This window comes from Bubalus bubalis, chromosome 23 (assembly GCF_019923935.1).
Source record: "Bubalus bubalis isolate 160015118507 breed Murrah chromosome 23, NDDB_SH_1, whole genome shotgun sequence".
Classification (NCBI taxonomy): domain Eukaryota; kingdom Metazoa; phylum Chordata; class Mammalia; order Artiodactyla; family Bovidae; genus Bubalus; species Bubalus bubalis.
Window position 1 is genome coordinate 41403020 of NC_059179.1, and position 24495 is coordinate 41427514.

Below are 24495 nucleotides of genomic sequence, written 5' to 3' on the forward strand. Positions count from 1 at the left end.
TTAAAAAAATAAGCCGCATGACATTTATTTTGTCTTGTTAACATTAATATCTGTAGAAACATTTTTATTGTCAGTATAAAAATTAACAGGTTTTATTAAATACTTTCTCCAATTTCATAACATGTTAAAAATCAGTGTCATCCGCATTCATGTTGCACAGCCAGAGCAGAGTGAGAAGGTGTTTTGAAAGCAAAACACAACACGTTCATACAGAATGAACACCATGGCAGTAACATGACATTGGCATCGGGCGGGATCTTTCGGTGAGGTCCTGCCAGAGGAGGTGGAAGCGATCCCTTAAAAAGATGGAAGGGTCCCCCAAACTATCAGCAGAACAACTCAGTGTTTCCATTTTCTCCGACGGGGCATGAAGATTCTAAGAGACTTCTCTGTTGCCAGTAAATCTGGAAGCTGTGATGAGGATTCGCCAAAGAGAATGCAGGCTGATCTGATCAATGTGCAACTTGGCGGGGAGAGGGGCAGAAGGCCAGAGGCTGGACAGAACATTCTTTTAGCATCTCGAGAGTTCCTCCTTTGAGGAACAGATTAAGGCATCTTTTTAAGAGAACGCTGGTACCGTTTGTCTTGGGAAGCCCAGTGAAAGGTTTATGGGCCCAATGACCAAGCTGCACCAAAACAACACACCTTCTCATCAATGCGCTCTTTTAATACGGGCAGTTAGGTGGTTAAAGACCAATCATCTGACAGCAGAGTTGAAATACAAATAAACCAAAACTTCACTTCCCCCAAATTAGTCACATTTTGTAAATATTTCTCTTTTCAGAGGATCTGGTAACTAGTTAAGTTCAAGCAAGAGATTAACTAGTCTGGTGTGCTGCCTGCATAGAAATGCCACTTAAATTACCAAAAAAAAAAAAACACAAAAAACGATTGTTTTGTATATTACCAATTCATTAATAAATTAATGTCATATCATTTTTCCCTGAAAGCAAAAGTACTTTTCCACCTCTGCTCGGTGAAAATTAAGAAATTCTATGTAAGAAACAGCATTTAGCAAATAGCTATTTTTTAAAAAAAAGAGAGAGAGACCAATTTTCTAGGTGCACTGGGACATCCATTTAAAATCAATACAAAAAATAATTCCTTGTAAATATATAATATATATTTATACATAATTTGAATATATTTACATACATCCAGCACCTATATACTGCAATTGTGCTCTATAAGTGTGCGCTGACATATATTTTCTCCAATTATTACAAAATTCACAAGGCAGGCAGAACGGGTGTTTGCCTCAAGTCCGGCTGGTCCACGGCCAGTACCCACAGTGGGTCAGAAGCATGTGGTGGCCCATGGCAGTCCATTGCCCCCACAACCTTCTTGTTCTCCTGGTGAAGATTACAAGTCTCCAACTGGATAAATTCTTTACACGTGTGCCGATCACTTTTCCAAATATTTACTCCTCTGATCCATATATACAAGCCAAGCCAACAGGCTCCTGGAGGCAAGGCCCCCCCTGCTCAGTACAGCTAAGTTCCTGATGCCACCCTGTTTGGGGACAGGGGGACAGGCCCATTCATGTTTTAACACTGCCGTTTCTATGTGGATACTGAGGAAGGCAGGGTTCGTAAGGCATGGGGTCCGGAGAGAAAACAGAATCATCTCCCGAAGAGCAAGAACTCCTTGTGTCAGGGTAACTAGGTGAATACTGTTCAAGAAGCTGACTGAGGTCCAAGTATTCCTGAAAGAAGGGAAGAGAGACGTTTTATTTCATCTCGGGTCAGGATAACAAGGTGAATACGGTTCGAGAGGCTGACTGAGGTCCAAGTATTCCTGAAAGAAGCGAAGAGAAGACTTTTATTTCAAACACAGGCTCTTGGGATGTTGATATGGGAGTCAGGACAGGATGGGGGCACCCCCAGCAGGGAGATACCCACCCAGCCTAGCTCCCACAAAGACCACCTTGAGACCCCGACTTTATCTCCTCTAGGTTACCCTTCAATAGTTACAAACTATTGCCAAGTGGGGAACCCTAATACCCAGCTGAATGGTCACCTCGATGGGCACAGACCCCAGGACTAGTTGACAGACCACATGGTTCAAATCCACTCCCAGCAAAATGGGGAAGATGTAAGAAGCTGTGGAAGTCCAGGACCTCTTTCCAGTGCTGAGACCCTGAATATTTATGTCACGAATTACATTTTACTATTGTAGCTTCTAGGATAATTTAAAGGGAATATGTCTTCATTCAGCGGGTAATTTCACAGATGCAATTCATTACTCTCAGAAGCTCTCTGAGTTGAAAATGTAAACAGGTTCAAAAAAGGCTTGGATAGACTCATGTGTGTTACATTCATAATGGACAGCAAAAGAACAGTTCAGGAAAACGCAGGTTACATTTCAAAGTTTTGCAGGTTTGAAATTCAAAAAGGGCTCTTCTGCTCCCTGAAGCACTTAGTGGTGCTGCTCTCGGAAAACCCACCCAATGGCCCCCAGATAATATTCCTTTCGACTTAAAACAGGGTGAAAATCTTCTACCTCCTCTTGTGCAGCCCATGAGCTAAGAATGGCTTTTAACTTTATGAAATGGTTGGGAAAAAGGGAAAAAAAAAAAAAAAAAAATCAAAAGAAGAATAACATCTCATGGTATTAAACTATGTAAAATGTCCTAAAATTTAAATTTTAGGATTCATCCAGTTTTATCTGAACGTAGACACATTTATTTATTCATTTACACATTGTCTGTGCCTGTTGCTACAGAGATCCACAAAGAGGCCCATGAAGCTGAAAATATTGACTGTCTGGCCCTTGACATAAAAGGTCTGCAAACTATGAAAAGATTCTTAAACTGGGGCCCTATTGGGTCTCACTGCCTCATCCAGGCTAGCATGTTGGGGTGCTTCTGCTCACACTCCCAAAAGCCAAGGAGTATACCATGATACATGGTTTTGCTGAGAAGGGGACAAAAAGGTGTAGACCACATCACAACCAGCCTTGGTGTTATCAGAGAAGGGCCCACAGAATGTTGGCAACTATACATTTTAACAGACAGGAAAAAAAAAAAAAAGAAAAAACCCAAACCACCCCTATAATTCATCACCAGATTTGGCAAGAAAAAGAGTCCCCATCCAAGAATGGGGGATGTGTCAACTCCAACAACATCAGCATGAACCACACGACTGGAAACAAACACGCCCACCACATCAAAAGAGAACTTTTTTGCTTACAATGATAAAAAATGAAATTTTGTCCTAAATGGAACCATTTTTCTCCAGCATGTGGTAATGATTTTCAGAAGGAAAGAACTTCGATTTTTATATCCGTTGGACAATATGGCATTCTGCTTTTTTTTTTTTTTTAAATTTTAGGATGCTAGATCTAAGTTTCAGGGTGAAAACAGGCCCACTTTAAATGTAAATATATAAATAAATGGCATAGAGCATGGATACAGGATCATTAAAATGGAACTTCAGTGCTTTTTCAGTTTCTAACTGAAGCCATAAATGTTCAGATCTGATAGGGAAAAAAAAAACCTAGAGATATCAGTGAATTCCAAGTCTAGGGTTAAAGGAACTTATACTAGAAACAACAATTTTGGCAGGAGAAGAAAGTTGGTTGTTTTTTTTTTTTCCCTTGAACTGTTCCTTTCCTTTCAACTTCTGAAGGTCAGCTGTATTCATTTAAATGCAATCTCTCCCTTTATCAGCCACAGTTAGACACAGAGATAATATTCCTGGCTTAAGGCTTCAAATCACAACATTTAATTATTTTTAAAAAATCAATCTGAAACTATTAAATACATTATTTTAAAATAAATGTATTCTTTTCCTTCTAAAATGTTTAGGCAGTTTTAACCTTTTCTGTTGTTATTAAGACAATTGTGGGGGTTTTCTCTCCCTGTCTGGAGGAACACTGTTCTATATCCTCATTAAATATCTCTAATTAATTCACTATTTCTCTCTATTGCAGGTTTTTTTCTGGCTTTGATGGTTTATCACCTTTCTTGCTCACATCACTTTCTTTCTACAACCAAAGATCACTCTTTCTGCATGGTGAAGTAGCCACTGACATGGCTGAGTGTGGACAATGAGTGACAGAAGAGGGTTTCTTTGGTTGTTATAGGTTATAACTATTTTATAGAAAATACATATTTTATCAAAAGTTTTCACTTAAAAATCCTGTAAGTCACTCATTAAAGGAGTGACTCTGTATGTTTACACTATGACCATCCTGCGTTATATAAAAGCTGGAATGGCACAACTTCACTTCATCCCGGCAAGTTCATTGGTAATGGACCATCAGCAGCCCTCAGAGTAATGACCAGCAGCCCTCAGAATAATGACCAGCAGCCCTCAGAGTAATGACCAGCAGCCCTCAGAATAACAACCAGCAGCCCTTAGAGTAATGACCAGCAGCCCTCAGAATAAGGGCCAGCAGCCCTCAGAGTAATGACCAGCAGCCCTCACGCTAATGAGCAGGGCAAGGAATCCAATCAGCACAGAAACCCCAGCTCCCTCCCACTCAAATCCAAATGCTGCAGTTTTGGACATCTTTTCCCCTTCCCCATCTTCCTGCACACACACACCGTGGACCCACCACCCACATGCCACAGTGAGGGGCAGCCTCAGGTGGGGCCCTTTGTGTCTGGTTTTGTGAGTTGCAACTCTCAAGATGAAGTTCCAAGAAAAGTCAGGGTTTGGGAGGAACATGGTTTCAGTCTATCTGAGCCCTAGAACAATGATAAACTGTACCCTGGACTCCCACTGGGGAGGCTGCATTTCAAAAGCTGTATGGGGGTTCCCCAGCAAGGACCCTTGGCTTCTGGAAGGAGGCTCTTACCTCGTTGGTTGTGAGTGTGAGAATTCGATCCAAGTCTTCTACCAACTGCTTGAAGGTGGGTCTCTGTGAGGGTACCGCATGCCAGCAGTCTCTCATCATCATATACCTGGCAGAGATGGATTTTCTTGGTGAGTTACTTCCCTGAGGACTAGGGGTGTGGCTATAAGCCACTCTTAACAGTCAGTATGGAGAGATGTCCTCAGTTATGAAAATGTATCAGAACTGCACTAGCAACTGAATTAGGAGGTGGTGATCCACTCTGCCAAAAGAGACACTGCTTAGTTTCTCTGTAAGGCACTTTGATTTACAAAAACATCACGTTATGCAAAATGCTTTAGGACAGTATCTACACCATCAAAAAAGACACTTCTGGGAATTCCCTGGTGGTCCAGTGGTTAGGACTCAGCGCTTTCACCACCAAGGACTGGGGTTCAATCCCTAACTGGGGAACTAAGATCTCACAAGCGATGTGGTACGGCCAAAAACCCAAAAAGACACTTCTATCTGTTTTCCTGGTTGACTTCCGGTATCCCTGTGGCAGTGACTTATAACAGGGCATCACATTTCCACACTTCTGGACACTGTGGGAAGAGCCAGGTAGGGGCGGGTGGGAATCCAGTCTTCCCTCCCCACACACCCCTGCCAGGACCAAAGCTGCTCTACTGTTATCTGCCTGACACTCTGGACAAAGGTTCCTCAGTTTTGAAAAACTGAAGTTTGAAAAGCACAACATTAAGGCAAGGTTCTTATGAATTAATCTGTCGTCACTGAGCTATGCCTTCACTTCCTGATTAACTCCTGGACAGGCTTAGGCTCCCAGGCCTTATCTTGACGATGGGTTTCGACAGACCCTCTATAGTAGAAAAAGCCCCAGGAATGACAAGGAGCACAATAAATGCCTTTATATAATATACTATAAAATGTGACCATTCATCTGATGCCCACTGTGCACCGAAAAGCACTCATGGGATTACTGATATAAAATCCCCATGAAACAATACCCAAGAGACCGCAGTCTCTGGAACAATCCCTCTTCTTAGTTGACACTGGGAGCTGGGAGGAGAGACACCTTTTCAAAGCACTGATTTTACTGCACAAGACGCTTGTCACCAACACAAGTAATTCCACTTAAAGTACAGGGTAGGTTTTGCTCAAAACCAGTTTTATAGTCAGATCAGGATTAACAGTCAGACTATATTAGCACCTGGACAAATTTTTAATCCTCTGCACTGAAATATGGGTAAAATATAGATAAGCAGACACTAGTTCATTCACCCTGAGGGCTGTGGTCGAAATCCATCTATAATAGCAATGGTCACAAAGAGGCTGCAGAAGCACCCACTCTCTACTCACAGTGCAGAGGCCACAGACCACTCATAAGAAATGGAGGCAGCCCCATGGGTCTCAGGCTTGTGCATGAGGGAAGGCTTGATGTATCTTCCTCTCACAGCGAGGACAGCACAGCGGCCCAGGAAGATTACTGCAGGGCTCACTGTGGGTGGCTGGGAGCCCTCGGCCAAGCACCCAACACCTCAGTGGGGTAAAGCTCACACCACACCACCTCAGGAGGATGCTCTTTCTTTTGGACAGTCAGGCCTGTCCATGGAACTCTCTATCTCAGTTCTGGGATTGAGCCCAGCAAGTCTCCGCTATTCTTTTTCTCAGGACGTATTTAGAAACCTGGGGCCCTAAGGAAACAGAACCAGCCAGGAGAAGCATTAGCGGCGCGGTGGGTCCCCTGGGGCATCAGGAGAGCCAACAGCCCTTACAGTTCGTTGGTGCAGTTTGCTGGCTTGTCCATCCTATGTCCTTCCTTAAGCAGCTTAAAAAGTTCCTCCACGGGAATCCCTGGGTAGGGCGAGCCCCCTAATGTGAAGATCTCCCACATTAACACCCCGAAGGACCAGCTGCAAAGAGGGGAGAAAACAGCATTAGTAACCCATCTGAATCACAGAAACCTAAACACACCCAGTTAAGAAAACAAACTCCCTCGTGTTTCTTACATTCAAAGACAAATGACCGGGGCCCTCCTGCAGTTCATCCAACCTGCCCCTTCCTGCCCCCAGAAAGCATCCCCAGATGACAATGAGGAGATATTCTGACGGAATTTTCCATCAGCAGACAACAGATAAGTGATGGTAAACCATCACTCTTGGGGGAGGGTGGGAAGGGGAAACAAGGGATGGAAATTTGGTTCCTTCTTCCTCCGTCCACCACTTTCAAATAAAACTCTTTGTCTTTATGCAGTGTTATCAACATGAGCTTCTATGCTGGAAACACACCCTCACTGATTCTATTAGGGTGAGTTTCAGAAATGAAACTGACTTCAGTTTTGTATACAGCAAGAGAAGCAGCTCACTGCAAAACTGGAAACCACAAGTTTCTCCTTCTAGGACTGCTGAAGAGAACCAGTGGCCGTGGCACAGGCTCCATGCCTGCGCCAGAAACCCTCCCGCCCACACAAGAGTAGCGCAGCTGACTTTTTAACTTTTGGAATAATTATAGATTCACAGGAACTTACAAAAATAGACCAGCGCGATCCTTTGTACCTCTCACCCAGTTTCTCACAATGGTAACATCTTTCCACCAGATTTCCAAAGCTAGAATTCTAAAATACCGCTTGGAGCCTAGCCCTGATAGTATTTTTAAGTGTATCATAATTGAAATACTGTAGAGTTTTCACTCTATTGCTGTAATGTTATCAAGGCTGCAAAGATGAGGTTGGACATTTTTCAAAGGATAAACAGGGAGTAGGCTCTGTGGAGATCCCCTGAGTGGATCTCATCCCAACCAGCCTCCCTGTAAGGACAATCCTAGGATGGGGAAAATATGACAAACCGCTCTCAAGAAGGAAAAGTTGAAGAGCGCGAAGAACATGCCAACAGCTTGGCAAATTAGATAGCAGCTTTGTACTTGCACATCCGTGAGTGAGTTCAAGGGGGGAGCTTCCGCTCTGGCAGGAGCAGGTTAGCGGTTCCACCTCCCGTGTGCTTTGAAGCCAGGCAGATTAGTAACAGAGCATTGGTTACCAGCCTAGCAGAAAATCCGTCCTTTCTAAGGCTGGCTCCTGCACCTTCTCTGCGTGTGTGAAATGCAGCAGGCACCAAAGAAGGAAGGAAGGCGAGGAACGGACAAGATTTCTGCAAGTCAACCCCAGGGAGAAGGCAGAGACAAGGGAGTTACTCACACATCGCTCTGATGGGTGTACACTCTGTCGAAAAGGGCTTCGGGGGCCATCCACTTGACCGGAAGTCGGCCCTGTGAGCGTGGAAGAAATGTCAAACCCAGTATACTAAAACCAGCTTACTTTAGCAGCCCCCACCGGGCTGTGCCCTGTTTATTTTAAGAGCTGACACTCTAATGGTTTTTGCTGGAGAGTCATTAGCGAAAAAAATACGCTCCAAAGGGACTACGCAGAGTGTGGGAGATGCACAGATACGAACATGTTGATAAAGGGTCGTTTCCTCGTGATCATACATCTTCCCCAGCACGTTGACACACCCTGGCCCATTTCTAGGTGAAAATTAACCCAGAAACTCACAAGCTCCAATCTTTGCTAGGGAATTTCCGGACGAGGAGCCTTATGAAGATCCTAGAGGCTGATTATTCAGTATATAAGACTGGCTCATATTTACTAAGAGAGTCTTAACTCTTAGTAAGAGTTAAGCCTGAATTTGCTTATTGAGAAGTTTGTAAGGAGTAACACAAACGAGTGGGAATAAAAAGGTATTGGTCATTCTAGTTCTGAACATTATCTTTCACCTGGAACGCTCCGTGCCAACCCCCCCCCCCACCCCCCGCCCAACACTCTCCCACCATATCATCACCATAGACTCACATTTGTGGTCTTTTTGTAATAGTCTATATTGTTGATATCTCTGGCCAGTCCAAAGTCAGCTATTTTCATCACATTGTTTTCTGTTACCAAAACATTTCTGGCAGCTAAATCTCGATGAATGCACTGAAATTAAAAACAAAAACAAACAAAAAAAAACTTGTTTCAAAATGCTACAAGGATAAAAAGGTAACACAAGCACTTCTTACAATGTAGACAGAAAATACAACTGAAGTCAAAAATTGGTGTTTCTTTTCTAATTAAAGACTAAGGCCCCAACTATTTCAAAGAGCAAAGGTAGATAAGAAACCACACGCCTTTCTAACTTCAGTTGACTGGTATCCTTCACATTGTGAAGACTCAAATGGAGTTTTTTCCTCTCTGAAGTTCAGGACCCTGTTTTCTTGCTCATTTTTGAGGCTGTCCCCCTGCTGAGTTCCACCCCATCCCTTCTCTTGGCTCACTCTCCTCCTCTCTCCCCACCCCTTCAGATTCCTTGGCTTAACTCCTCTCTCCCTCAAAACAGAGGACGTGTCCCATTAATTCTGTGTATTTCCATACATCCTCATGGCTCCCATTCTTAGCTACATAGGAAAGATCTTCAAATTCTTATCTCTATCCTGACCTCTCTCCTGGGATCCAGATTCTCACTTTTATCAGGCTACAGGACATTGCCACATCCCTTTGGCACCTTAAGTTCAATCAAGGTCTCTACTCTTATCTTCTTGGTCTTTTTCATACACACCTGTGATATACACACCAGACTTTTTTACACACTTCTCCCGAGTTCTTTTTGATTTCAACTCCCAAATGCCTCTCCAATCTGTCCACCCAGCTCCCTTCCCACTGCCACCAGCTTAGCCCGGGGTCTCATCACTGCCCACTCCCGTGCCCCACAGGAAGCCACAATGTCTGCACAGCAGTCTCTGTGCTTCCAGACTTAGCCCTATTGCATCTTTTTTTCTGTTTCCCTCAAATTTTGTTTCTGAAGGAGCTGGTCACATCTGTTTCGGGCTTATATCAAAATCACTGCCTGTCTATCCAAATTCTCTGTCCAGTTCTCACCCAACACCTGGCCCCCACACAGGGCCCAACCTATATCTGCCACATACACAGGGGCCAGGCACTGAGATGCTTACTACAGGGCAGTCGATTCATGGTACTGATGCGATCTCTTCAGTCTCAGAAAGCTCTAGTTCTTATAACTTCTATATTTCCTTTCTCAAATGATATGCTTTTGTAAGCTGTTGAAAGCATTTTAGTTGTACTTTAATATACCAAAATTTCATCAGGATACATAGTAATTGGGGTCCCAAATCATCACCTCCTGTTTCTGGAAATGTAAGGTAGACAGAAGTAAACAAACATCCCTAACAAAGCCTTTTACATAGGTTCTGGGCAAAGGCAAACTATATATGAAGGAGAGACTCCTAGCAACCCCTCTGATATGGGTGAGATGGGGCTGATTTTAAGATAGATACTACAAGAAACAGGCCATTTTAAAAAAGGAGCAAGCCAAACTCTCCCTGAAGAATGAATTAGGAATAATTTCTTTCCACCCACCCTCCAACTATTCCTTGTTTTAATCCACGTCTGTGGCCCCCTGGATGGGCTAAGGTCATTGAAAAGAAAGCAAGAGAAGCCCACACGCTGCCTGTGCCCGGCCAGAATGGAAGCAAGAAATGTGAGAGTTCCCAGAAGCCGCCCGGGGATCCGGTCGGGGCAAGAGCCGGGTTCCTGGTTTTGGAGGCCTCTTCAAATGGAACTTCCAAGTCCTGGGCCAAACTCTCCCAGTGGTGTGCTCCCCGCCGACAAGACTCTGTGTGTTTGGCAAGCCATGCGGTCAGAAGAATCTGCCTCCCTGTGCACGGGGCTCCGACCACACATAAGGGCTCAACTCCGAGTCACCATCATGGCGACCTCCATTTTCACTATGAAAGCCAGAATCCATCACCAGCCTCCTGCGTCCCAGGGGGCTGGGAAACACCAAAGCCCACCCTCTGGGCTGAACAAGAAGAGACTTGGAACCAATACCCAAGAAAAAGAAAATAATCAACGTCAAGCCAAACTTCCATCATCTGCAGAAATCTGAGTTGTTCTCCAGTGCAAAGAGCTGGCCATTTTATATAACTAGAGCTCTTTGGAATATGTGGTATTCCTTTTTTTTTCTTTAAATAAACGAAGGTCAACGGGTCCCTAAGGGAAGGAAGACGAAAACCTCTATGACCCTGACGGTGTGCTGGGTGCCTTTGCACAGCTGATCACATTAAATTTCCAAGGCAGCTTATGAGATGGGTGTTATCATAGCCATTTTAAAGATGAGGAAGCTAAGCTTAAAAAAAAAAAAAACAAAACCCAGCAAAAATAAAAACAGCTGTTCAAGTTAAACACCTTGGAGGTTTAACTGTCCTTAAGATCTTATAAAAAAGAAAAATTAGTGTACTTTGCACTAAAAATAGAAAGGCTTGCATAACTAGGATAAGGCTCAAACACCACATCGCCCACTGTATTACTGTACACATCACAGTGTCTCTTAACTTGTCCATCTCCAGCGTCTCCAGCTTAAGCACAGGACTGCAGGTTCATCTCTACACGCCCAGCACAGAGCCTGACCCAGTCAATGTCCACTGAGCTGAATTTCTAATTACACTCCATCAGCAATGAGCCAGATGTCACAGCCAACAGTTCCTCAGGTCTCTAACAAACACACTGCCCTCCACCGGGACAGAATCCGTGTGGCACAGCTAGGATCTGACCTGTCCCCTGCTTTTCCATTTTCCACTACCCAAAATAAGCCCTCCAGTTTTAGAAGCAGGTTCCACTCAGGGCACCATCCTTAACATCCTCATCTAGAACCTGCTTAAACCTGTTCTAGGTCCTTAATTACAGGTGGCCTTTGGCAAAGAGCTTTGGAAACACGACTGCAAAGCCTTAGGAAACGGACTCTGTCCCCTCTGTTCCACCCTGGGTTGGCAAATGAAGCCCAGCATACGGCATTTCTTCTCATCTTCTTGGTCTTTTTCATATACACCTGCGATATACACACAGAATCCTTTACACACTCCTCCTGAGTTCTTTCTTATTTCAACTCCCAATGCCTCTCCAGTGGTCCTCTTCTTGGTCCAGAGAGGCAGGAATACCTGAGAGCAAGATAGCTGAGTAGAAAAGCAAAGCGCCAGGTCTGGGACCAGCCTCTTTATTCTCTGAACTGACGAGTCCTCATCTCAGAAATGAGCACAGTGACATACACACACCTGGGCTCAAAGTTGCCTGGAGTTTCCTAACAGCCCCCAGCATCTTTACCCATAGGACAGGGATTATAAACACACCTGTTTCTGAGTTAATTCTGGGGTTGTGGACAATACTGTATATAAAATGTTTGCCCCAGGCCTGGTGGACATTAAGCTCTCAAAAAGTGGTAGTGATTAGTAGTGTAATTATGATTACAGTACTCCTAATAAGAGTACTTTCAGCTTGTCATTCTAAAATGTATTCTTTTCCCCATTTTGCAGAGTTCATCTGATGCTCTGTTCTCTCTCCATCACACCACACAGCAAAGCAGGAAGGCTCTGATCCTCAGGGCTGGGGTGCGATGTGGGTGGTGGGGCGGGACTCAACCATCTTCTGTCTCCTCCTTCTGCCTTCCCAAGACTCCTCTCTGGACCTCTGAACCACATTCTGGGTTTCCTCCTCCTCCTCTGAGGGGGTCTCCTCCGTCTTTTCCTGCACTTTAAGTCAATCTCTGGATTTGAGAGGTTTCTCAGGGTTTGACTCCAAGCTTCTGTTTCTGCCTCTCCCCAACCTCCCTGCCCAAGGTGAACTCATCCATTCCCGTGCCCTGAACCTATACCTTCTTCACGGGCTCCAGTGTCTCGCCTAGCCCCCCAGAGCTGAGCTGCAGCCTTCAGCTTCCTGGAGGACATCTGCCCTTGAATGACCCTCGGACATACTGGAAATGCACCTGGGGTTTCCCACGGGAATCAATTCCTGCCACTGCCCCTGCCCCTCCCATCTTCTTCATCCTGATAAGCTGTACCACCATCATACCACCATCCAGTTTCTCAAGGTGGAAATCCAGCAGTCATCCTTGGTCCCTCTTCCTCTCCCTCCCATATCTACTCCATCCATTAACTGTCCTGATGGCAAAATATATCCCAAAGCAATCTACTTCTCTGGTATCTGTCGGAGCCAATAAACCTTAGCCAAAACCATGGTCACAAGTAGCCGGCTTTATACTGTGAACCTGATCCAAATCACTGCCCCTTGGAGGCGAGAAGGATGGCAACCTACTCCAGTATTCTTGCCTGGAGAATCCCAGGGACAGAGGAGCCTGGTGGGCTGCCGTCTATGGGGTCACACAGAGTCAGACACAACTGAAGTGACTTAGCAGCAGCAGTAGCAGCAGCCCCTTGGAGGCTTCCCCAGCTCCAAGAGCTGAGTCTTGCCTGGGGCTGTCAGCTTCTGAATGAGCAGGGCCTGCCTCCACACAGCTTGTCCCTCTGCAGGAGGGCTCAGCCATCACCTTTGGTCCCCAAAACCTCCAACCCCCCATTCCTGCCCCCACGCCAGGGGCTTCCTCCATAGCATGATTCTCAGCCTTTCAACATGCTTATTTTTGTGCCCACGTTTATTGTTGATTTCTAAAACCAGCTTGAACATCTGAAAGTTCATGGTTCACATATTGCTGAAGCCTGGCTTGGAGAATTTTGAGCATTACTTTACTAGCGTGTGAGATGAGTGCCATTGTGCGGTAGTTTGAGCATTCTTTGGTATTGCCTTTCTTTGGGATTGGAATGAAAACTGACCTTTTCCAGTCCTGTGACCACTGCTGAGTTTTCCAAATTTGCTGGCATATTGACTCCAGCACTTTCACAGCATCATCTTTCAGGATTTGAAATAGCTCCACTGGAATTCCATCACCTCCACTAGCTTTGGTCGTAGTGATGCTTTCTAAGGTCCACTTGCCTTCTCATTCCAGGATGTCTGGCTCTAGGTGAGTGGTCACACCATGGTGATTATCTTGGTCATGAAGATCTTTTTTGTACAGTTCTTCTGTGTATTCTTGCCACCTCTTCTTAACATCTTCTGCTTCTGTTAGGTCCATACCATTTCTGTCCTTTATCGAGCCCATCTTTGCATGAAATGTTCCCTTGGTATTCCTAATTTTCTTGAAGAGATCTCTAGTCTTTCCCATTCTGTTGCTTTCCTCTATTTCTTTGCATTGATTGCCGAGGAAGGCTTTCTTATCTCTCCTTGCTATTCCTGGTTTTAGAAAAGGCAGAGTAACCAGAGAGCAAATTGCCAACATCTGCTGGATCATGGAAAAAGCAAGAAAGTTCCAGAAAAACATCTATTTCTGCTTTATGGACTATGCCAAAGCCTTTGACTGTGTGGATCACAATAAACTGTGGAAAATTCTGAAAGAGATGGGAATATCAGACATCCTGATCTGCCTCTTGAGAAACCTATACGGAGGTCAGGAAGCAACAGTTAGAACTGGACATGGAACAACAGACTGGTTCCAAATAGGAAAAGGAGTACGTCAAGGCTGTATATTGTCCCCCTGCTTATTTAACTTATACACAGAGTACATCATGAGAAATGCTAGGCTGGAAGAAGCACAAGCTGGAATCAAGATTGCCGGGAGAAATATCAATAACCTCAGATATGCAGATGACATCACCCTTATGGCAGAAAGTGAAGAGGAACTAAAAAGCCTCTTGATGAAAGTGAAAGAGGAGAGTGAAAAAGCTGGCTTAAAGCTCAACATTCAGAAAACTAAGATCACGGCATCTGCTCCCATCATTTCATGGGAAATAGATGGGGAAACAATGGAAACAGTGTCAGACTTTATTTTTTTGGGCTCCAAAATCACTGCAGACGGTGACTGCTGCCATGAAATTAAAAGACACTTACTCCTTCGAAGGAAAGTTATGACCAACCTAGATAGCATATTCTAAAGCAGAGATATTACTTTGCCAACAAAGGTCCATCTAGTCAAGGCTATGGTTTTTCCAGTGGTCGTGTATGGATGTGAGAGTTGGACTGTGAAGAAAGCTGAGCGCCGAAGAATTGATGCTTTTGAACTATGCTGTTGGAGAAGACTCTTGAGAGTCCCTTGGACTGCAGGGAGATCCAACCAGTCCATTCTAAAGATCAGTCCTGGGTGTTCATTCGAAGGACTGATGCTAAAGCTGAAACTCCAATACTTTGGCCACCTCATGTGAAGAGTTGACTCATTGGAAAAGTCCCCGATACTGGGAGGGATTGGGGGCAGGAGGAGAAGGGGATGACAGAGGATGAGATGGCTGGATGGCATCACTGACTCGATGGACATGAGTTTGGGTGAATTCCGGGAGTTGGTGATGGACAGGGAGGCCTGGTGTGCTTCAGTTGATGGGGTCGCAAAGAGTCGGACACGACTGAGCAACTGAACTGAACTGAACTGATTGTTGATTTCACCTCCTGTCCCCCACAGTGCCCGCTCCAAGAGGCTGAGGATGGCATCCATTCCAGTCACCCACAGGGAGCCTGACCCAGCACACCAGGCATCCGAATCAGGAACACTCAGGCATATTCACTTAAGGATTAATAAAAGCACCAGGCCAGCTTTCTACCACTTTTATCAGGAGTAGCTCCCTGCTGGGCCCCCAAAATCATCTCCCCTCCATACCAGAGCAGGAGGACAGAGCAAGAAGGACCGGAGGGTCAGATGTGGGAGCCTGCAGGCAGGATGGCTCCCCAGGGTTTTACTTAGCAATTGTTCCAAGTTACAGAAAGGTAAAATAGAACAATGGATATCCATGTTTGCCAGATTCAATTCTTACGCTTCCTTGCTCTCTCTTTCTCTCTATACCCAGACTCCCCACACACACTCTCTCTCTCACACACACACACACACACACTTTTTGTGGCTGAACCATTTAAAAATGAGTTGCAGACTTCATTAGCAGGTATCTCCTACCTTAACACAAGACCTTTATCACTGCCCCCAAATTTAACACTGAAACAGTCACATTATCTAATATACAGTCCATACACATATTTTAAATGCTCATAAACGGTTTTTACGAAAGCTGTCCCCCTACCTCCCACCCAGAACAGGGACCTAGTCCAGGATCACACATTTAGTTGTCATGACTCTTAAGCCTCTTTTCATCTGGAACCCTCTCTGCAGGATATTTTTTTCAATCTTTTGTGACTCTGACATTTTGAAGCAATGTCTTGTCAAATGTCCCACATTCTGGATCTGATTGTCTGACTCGTCAGCTGGCAAAGTCTGCTGCAAACACACACACACGTACACATGCACATAACTTCACTCTGTCTTGGTTTCCTAAAATCTATACATTGGGAGATTTTATAGGAAAAAATATTTTTTTGGAAAAGTCTTCAACTCTGGACTCTTTTGCTAAGGAGAAAAAAAACAGAACACGTGGTAACTCTGGCTGTGTTCCCACCTGGCTACAGACAGCAGGGGCCGAGGTACAGCGGGGCCCTTCCTGAATCGCTACGTGGTGTGATGCGACAGTGGCCACCTTGCCCCGTCAATGACCGCCACGGCCAAGATCCAGCGGGGGGACAGAGGGTCCACGCCCACCAGGGGCTCTTACTTCTTTGGGGACACGAGGAATTACTGATGTTTCATGACATGCCAGAACAGATAAGAACTGACCCACCTCTGCCCAAGGAAGAAGCTATGGACTGTCCCTGAAGTGTGGGCAAGGGAAGGGCGTCTGGGGCCAATCCAAAATGCCCCAGGGGACATCTGGGCACCCGTCTAACTGCTTTCAGAATAACTCAGATGTTTCAAGTTCCAACTGCGTGCGGCATGCTCGGAATGCAAGTGATTCACCTCAGGGGACCTGGCCAACTTTTAACCGCAGAGGGTCACCTCGCGAAATGAGACAAAATAAATCCCGAGAATACCTGGCTCTCGATGTCACCATAACACCCCATCATTTGATCTCCGTTCCTAGAATCTTTAACTTCATTTCAAACTCCAAACCACAGAGATGACACCCAAAGTCCACATCCAGAGACTCAAGAACCACAAAACAAAGTCAAAAGATCATCGGCACCAAAGGCAGCGCCCCCTAACCCCGCTGCCGTCCACCTGGAAAGCTGGTTCCCTAAAGGGTGTCGGCCAGCCCGTCTCTGAGAAGAGACATCTTCTTTGCTCAACTCTGTGGCGCTGCTACAGATCTATGATGCAACTCTGGCTGTTAAAGAGTTCATCAAACCCCCAGTATGAATAATGCAAGACATATTTTCCAGGTTGTACAAGACAGGCCAGGGCTTGATTCGGCAAACGAGCACATCCAAATGGCCTGTTTTCTTCAAATATTTTTCACTGGAATCCATCCAACCGAGGAGAAGGGGAAGGACTCACTTTCTGGGAAGCCAAGTACTCCATGCCCCGGGCCAGCTGGTAGGTGCACGACACCAGGTCCTTGAAGGCCATCTGCTCCTCGGGAACGCGGTTGATGTCATAGGAATACTCCATCCCGGGTGGCCTCCGGGCGCGCAGGTATTCCCGAAGGTTGCCTTTCGAGGCGTATTCGACGATGACATAGAGCGGCCCTGTGGATGGAAAACACGAGCTGGAGAGGCAGCGAACCCCGGAGCTGCCCTGGGGCAGCTCTACCAAGGAGCTCGTAGCTATTACAACTCAGTGCTTTATTATTATTTTTTTTTTAATTTAAACACACAGAACGGCACACACAAAAATAGAACACCTGCCTTCTAATCTCCCCACAAATGACAACGAACACCCGGTCGAGGTAGACTCAACAGTCTTTAATAAAACAGAAATGCTTCGTGAGTGCCCCTTTCTTGTCATGTCCCCTCTTAGAAAGCAACGGCTACCATAAATTTGCTGCTCTCATTTAATTTTAACAATTTTACAAACACATGTGTATCAATAAACAACGTATTATTTTTAGCAACATCAATAAGTAATAAAGACACAGCTTTGCAACAGTTTCCCCCCACACATGATCTTTCTGGAAGCCAGTCAGGCTGATAAAAAATAGATCCAGATCATTCCGTTTAACGCTTACATAGATTCTACCATATACATATACCATGCTGTATTTATCCATTCCCCCGGTGGGTTGTGTTCAGGCGTGGGCCATTGCAAACGTTGTGCGACGAACACTGCATGCCAGTGCATGGCTCCTTACACACACGTGCGATATGTCCCTATGGCACAGACCAGCCTGTTTTCGTGTGTAAATGCTACTGGCACACAGCGAGGCCAATTGATTTCTGTATTGTTTGTGGCAGCTTTCTCACTCCAGCAGTAGAGGTGGGTGGCTGCCACAAAGCCAAAAATACTTACAATAACCCTTTACAGTCTCCTGACTCCCGGTAGAGACCTCAAAGGGAAATTGCCGAGGCAAAAAACAGGCATTCCAAGTTTATTAATTATCATCAAACTGGTTCCCAAAGTGACACAGATCATCTATGAGAGAAGCCAGGGTTCTCACTCCCCAGAGGAAGATAACATGTCCTTCCTGTCCATCTCCCCTCTTTAAGGCCACTCCTGGGGACTCACCCATAGCAAGACATGGTTCCTCAATCCCATTTCAAGGGAAGAACTTGTCAACCAAAATGCAGGATCTTACGTTGGGAACTCTCTCTCTAAACATAATGAGATGGCCTTTTCCAAACACCCTCTAGGTTATGTCCAAAAAACAACAGGACCCTACAGGCCTTCCCATCCAGGGTCGCCCAACATCCACCTTTCCCCCTAGACCCCAGGCATGGTCATCAGGAACGCCTTCCTGAGGTGGGTTTTATAAAGAACTTTAAACACGTGCTTAGGAGGCTCTAGGAGCAAGATCTAAACATCCATACGCTTCTAAAATGACGCTGATGCTGAACCCTGGGTTATGTGAATGAATGCATTTTTTTCCTCCTACTCACCATCCTGAGTACAGGCTCCAAGGAGATTTATGATATTTTTGTGTTTCCCAATCATCTTCATCATCTCCATCTCGGACACCAGATCAGAAAGGTCTTTCTCAGTGGCATCATCTAGAACATTAGGAAAGTTACAGATCAGTTTTGCTACTGCTGGTTGATGAATATTTGGTTGAAACAGAATGAAATTGAATTTCTGAACCAGAAAAGACTTTCCAAATCACCTCTCTCATCTTACTGGTGAAGCAGGAAATGCCCAGAGAACTGCCCTCCTCCATGTCAAATAGCTAATTTGGGGTCAATAGTGTCAAAAGTCAAGACAACTATATATGCCTTGGGCGCTAAGGCCAATTCTTTCCCAGCAAACCTCACAGACATGGGGGTATTCTTCTCTACTAGGAAATAATTCCACCCTCTGGCAGATCGCAGGTATCTCAGAAAACCACATCAAATTTCATGGGACCTGAAAGCAACTATGAGGACTTCTGTGGAAGAGGAGGAAGGGGAGGAAGATGGGGGCATTTCACATACTTCAGACTGTCTCTGGATCACAGGCTGCTAAGCTGAGCCCTCAAAGCCCACAGGGCACTCACAGATGGATTCAGACAAGGACAAAAGTTCCCATACCAAGGACAAAAGTGTGCGTGCATATGTGTGTGTGTGTGTGCGTGCCCGCTCCTGCATCTTGAGGGGCTGAAGGTTCTCGCCTTCTATGGGCTTCCCAAGGGGCTGGGATTCCCATACTAAGATAATTAAAGTTTTAAAACCTCTCTGCTCCATAATTTCAAACAAGAACAGCTTAGGTCCTGCATATCCTGGCTTGCAGTTAAGCTTCCAAAAAGCGGCAAGATTCTTCCTCAGGTACCTGAATTGAACTATTCAATATGGGAAAATCTGAGCTTACCCCCAAAAGGAGGATAGGCCATGGATAGAAGCCATGCTGCATAAAGCTCTTTGGCTTCACAAAAGGAAGAGCCACACAAGTGCCTGGAGTGTAAAATCCACACGGACACCCATGGAGGAGTGCACACCTGCCCCTCAGAGAGAGAGGCTCCACTGCAGTGACACACGGGGTCCTCTCTAAGCTCTGAGGTGCCCACTGGCTATTACAATGACCACGGCTGATGTCTGTGGTCTTCCCAGGCATCAACCCAAAGTGGGGAGCAGCTCAAAATGTCCTCATTTTCCTGGGGAGCCATTCAGATCCAGAGCTAAGGAAAAACAACCAAAAAAACACCCAACACCTTTCCAACTATTTCTACCCTGCTCCCTCCTCTCAGGAAGAGACGCGATGACTCAAAATCCCAGGAAAGAAAGAAAACGCCTGACCCTGGGTGTCCACAATGCGTGACACTCCCCACCACTGCCCAAACACACACATTCTGAGAACAGACCTGTCTGCCAGGACATGTGGGAAAAACTCTGCTTGGGGTGTCTTTTCTGAGATGCCCACAATGGGATTTATAATGTAACTGTTTCCTATAACTCTTCTCATAAAAGAATACTGTGGGAAGATGAAGTTAATGGTTAAAAAGTCTTTAGGCTCTTTGGCTGTAGGCATGAGCAGGGTTGGAAGGTTAACACATAAATGTTCAGGCTCCCACGAACGCCTCTCGACGTTCACATCTCTGAGTCACTGCTCACTCGTCCCTGAACGTGTAGGCTATTCTGCACCCGCATCAATGCCATGCACTCCCTCTTAGCTTCCTAAGCAACTCTCCCAGACCAGGGCCATTCCTGCTCCGTGCCTCTTGCAAAGGAGAAGGAGTGGCCTCCTCTCTCTGAGCCTTCTTGGCTCCCCCTAAAAAGGCCAACTTTCCTTTATTTGTAAGCTAAGGTTTGTGTTCTGCATCCAACGTGCCAACGCTCATCTAGATTAATCAATTCTATGTGAGTCAATATTTTCTAAGCATTTCCAAATATAAAGGGAATGAGCTACCACTTTCTAACAGAACTGGCTTTTCTTTTTTATAAGTGCACACTGTTCAAGATAAATAGTCTGTCCGAGATGCTGATTTATACTGAAAACTTCTCAACCCCTAGGTCAACTATGTGCTCTTTGACCCCGTGCCATGATAGAGTTCACACAAAAGGAACATTCTTGATAAGGCAACCCCTTTCTCCTCCCTCCCCACACCACCCCCCTCACCTTTCAACATCTTCACGGCCACAGTGACTGCTTCCTTGGGCTTCTCCTTGTCAATTCCCACTGCTTCAGCCATGACCACTTGCCCAAAGCAACCTTCTCCCAGGGGTTTGCCCAGCGTCAGCCTGAATGTGTAAAGGGAGGATTAGTACACGGCATCTGGTACAGCGAGGGAAATTCCAGAACTCAATATAAAAATCTTTCAGCAGCTTACAAAAGCATGGAGCATTTATCATATGGAACTAATGAGACTTGGGGAACACACGCGCTTGAGTATTTTCTTAGTGACGCTTTAGGGAATGTCAGTGACTGCTGGAACAACTATTGAATGTCACATTTGTATTCTTGATTTATTTTCTTTAAGGAAGGTATCCTTGCGAGTCAGGTGGTCAGCTTTCCTAAGTGCTAATGAGGAGAAGCTTTGATCTTGAGCCCATCGAATATGTGTAATTTAGAATGTCTCAAAGAAAACCGTTAAACCTGTTATTATTTTTTTTTTTTTTTGTCTCTGTGAAGTGATGTCTTTAAAAATCACTATTATTTAAATACCAGTGGATTTTATGGTCACATTCTGGGCCAAGTTACAAGATATGAATCTTAAACGCATTTCAAGGAATCTCTGTTTTTTCATTAAAGGAAAAAGAAAACTCTAGAGAAGGGGGATTTTTCTGACATATTAGTTTAGAAATCCTTATGACTACCCAAAATTAATAATGAAGAAAATCCAAAGTGAACACAACAAACTAAATTTCTAAGGTCAGAAGTGCTACACGCATCATGCTAATAGCCATATAGACTCCTTGGACATTGCAAAAACCAACAGAATGGAAGAGACTTTGGAATACTTACAAATGTGGGTTTTTCATTTAAGTATAACACAGCAAAGTACTGAACTGCCACTAGTAAGCAGTATTTTTGCTAAGTACGCAATGGTTTGAAAAAGTTAAAGCCAAGACCAAGGGTAGCGTGTGCTATGCTGAGGTCATTCCCTTCCTACCCTGAGCTAAAATTAAATTTAATATCTTGGCAGAAAATAAACATTTGCATTGGAAAAATGGCTAATTTATGTCCTATTGCCCTGCTACTACAAACATAACAATCCTTTCTTTGTACAACGTCTGCCTCCAATCTAATAAACTGCTTCTAAATAGCCTTCATTCATTGGAAATCTGCTCCACCTATGGTTGTGCTAAACACTATTCTGAAATGCTTAGCACTCAGATTTGCCGCACTCAGGGTACTCTGGGGGGAGCTACAGACAGGCTCCCACTGTTGCCCGTGGTGTCACAAGTGGCAAAAGCTATGGCTTGAACCTGGGAGCTACGATTTCTTAAAATATGATCACAGCTCCCTGACTCAGTCCTATCTCCATAGGCATGTGCACAAGAACCCACCAACTTGTTTAGTCAAGCCCAGGCTCATGAGAAACACCCCCTTCTCACACTCCACAGGTTAAGAAATCATTCTTTGTTTTTTTCTGGTGCCTCACTGGTAAGAATGTAGTAAACAAATCCTGAATGAATGAACGAACAGCACACAAACAAACTGGAAATCACTTCCGTTAACACTCTAACAAAATGATACCAGTACAATAATTTGGCTCTAATTTATGGCGTATATTAATATCTCTAAATGAGCTGTTAGGAAACAAAACTGGTTGGAGTTGTGTGACTCAAAGTTACAAGTGCCATGTAAGCTACCTCTCCTTCCAAAGAAAGGCTCCTCATCACATCCAATTTCTGGAAAAGCTTATCTTTGTATTTCCAAATCTGTGCACGAGTTCCTTCTCTAGTCATTAGACACTTCTCCAACATAATCTCAAGAAGACAGAGCAAATGTCAAGACCAATAGGCTAGCTGTACATAAGCAAGTCAAAAGCTTATTCCAGTTGATTCAATGCAGATGTAGTCAGCAATTTCTACCTTCCGTTACTCTCAAGCTGTTTAGACTCTAACCACTACAAGAGAGACCCTGGAAATGAGCCGACAGCCTTTCAATGACCATCATATTCATTTCAGAAGGTAGACTTGGGGGCTGGCCAGCGGGAAGATGGAGGACTGGTAGCCCAAGATCTGTCCACTGGCTGGATGCCCATCTTGCTGAGATTTGAAGTTCAGATCTTACTGGTTATGAAGGGAAATTCACAGGAGCCAAGAATTGTGCTCAGTCTTGGTAGGTCTGTACTATGACCTTCATTTTATAGAAATGAAGCTCAAAAAGAATCAGGCAACTCATACAGGGTTTCCCAGCCACTGACTGGCAGAGCCAGGATTCAAATCCAGCCCAAGAGAATCCAAAGTCCATGAACTTGATGCCAGACCAAGAAATATACAGCTCTCAACAATGCTTTCACCAGAGCCCAGGTGGCCAACTTGGACTGATCTTATTGGAACACCTCTATATCACCCAATAAGGAAAATATTATGGACCATAAGAAATTCAATGGCAGGTGCCATATTTGAAGATTTACAGCCCAATATTATATTAATAACTAGTAAAAACAGCACTGTTGGGTGAAGATTCTTAAGGCAATTTATATTCTATATCTAATCCCTCTAAAGAAATGAACCATAGGACAGTCATGAACCAGAAGTTAGAATGTCAATTCTGTTTTATAAATGGGATAATCCCACTCATATTCCATTTGATGGATCTAAATTATCTAGAAAGTAAAAAAAAAAAAGAAAAGAAAAAAATGCTAACAAGGTACCATTTTGTTTGCTGACCAGCCATGGCTTAGTAGCTCTGCTTTAAAAGAACTATTAAAAAAGAGCCCATGACAGAATCAGTTCTTTATTTTTCCTGGAGTTGATTATTTAAAAATATAATCTTACCCATTCTTGTTGATGTCATCACAACAAGACTTTGGCAATTAAGCATCATAAACAGAAAACGTCAACCCAATGTCCCCATTTATACTTAAGTCTTCATTGGGAGAAAAGTCTTCATTGGGAGAAGTGTCCCCACTCAAGTACTCACTTATCTCTTGGAAACTCCCATTTGGGATCTTCTGGCAGCTCGTACTCGGAGACCCCCGCCAGCATGGGGGTGTCTGCAGTTGAAGAGAGGCGAGTTGTAATCCTCACCAACGGGGTATTGGAGTTCATGGAGGAGCTGGACTCAGCAGAAACCTGGATACAAAATGCAAAGACACAGATGTAATCCTGGCTCCACCTGAGAAGACTGGGAGCCGGCCAGAGCCCAGCCACTGGTCAGCTCTTAGAAAGCAAGGGGAGGGTGGGTTGGCCAAAGTCATGAATTTAGGACCAAACATTTAGGAGCTGGATTCCAACTCCTCAGTCCTCCTATCCAGGCAGTATGTGCTAGATTTCATCCAACTTGTATGTTCCTAAAACCAGACATCCAAACAACATTTTTTAGACATTGCTTGATTAAAAAAAAAAAAAAAAAAAGTCTTGTTTCTGCCCTAAACAGTCAACATATCATCTGAGAACACAGAGCTAGACCCCCACAGGCTTCATTCTTGCCTTTTTGCCTGGGCTTGTATCAGAGCCCCAGATTAGCAATCTCCTCCTGGCATACCAGCTCAGATGGTGAATCAATGCTACGCTTATGAAATTCCACAAAAGCTTCTGGAAAATCGGCTCTTCAATCAGCTCTATCTTTTGAAATGTAAAGGCGAATATGTCAAGGATCTAGCTCTAGAATTTGAATGGGAAAAGCATTCTGGCAGCAACAAGTGCCTTTATTCAAGGGTAACCAGAGACCCAGGCACTGCGGACCACTGTCTACTTCTCCCCCATTCCTTTTGGGAACTAGTTGA

At 44.6% G+C, this 24495-nt stretch overlaps 1 protein-coding gene across 16 annotated transcripts in view; it reads right to left on the reverse strand.

Moving 5' to 3' along the window:
- Positions 1–24495, reverse strand: part of FGFR2 (fibroblast growth factor receptor 2) — a 107567-nt gene continuing 83072 nt past the window's right edge. For 14 of the 16 annotated variants that reach the window (XM_025274222.3, XM_025274221.3, XM_025274220.3 and 11 more), the window contains 9 exons: positions 23691–23842; positions 20715–20836; positions 18569–18679; positions 17031–17221; positions 8642–8764; positions 7991–8061; positions 6573–6710; positions 4804–4909; positions 1–1705 (listed from right to left, as the gene is read on the reverse strand). In XM_025274222.3, the coding sequence (XP_025130007.1) occupies positions 1541–1705; positions 4804–4909; positions 6573–6710; positions 7991–8061; positions 8642–8764; positions 17031–17221; positions 18569–18679; positions 20715–20836; positions 23691–23842 (1179 nt within the window). In that variant the 3' untranslated portion in view covers positions 1–1540. Of the gene's footprint in view, positions 1798–4803; positions 4910–6572; positions 6711–7990; positions 8062–8641; positions 8765–17030; positions 17222–18568; positions 18680–20714; positions 20837–23690; positions 23843–24495 lie in introns of all 16 variants that reach the window. The other 2 variants (XM_025274223.3, XM_025274213.3) reach the window with 1 other exon arrangement.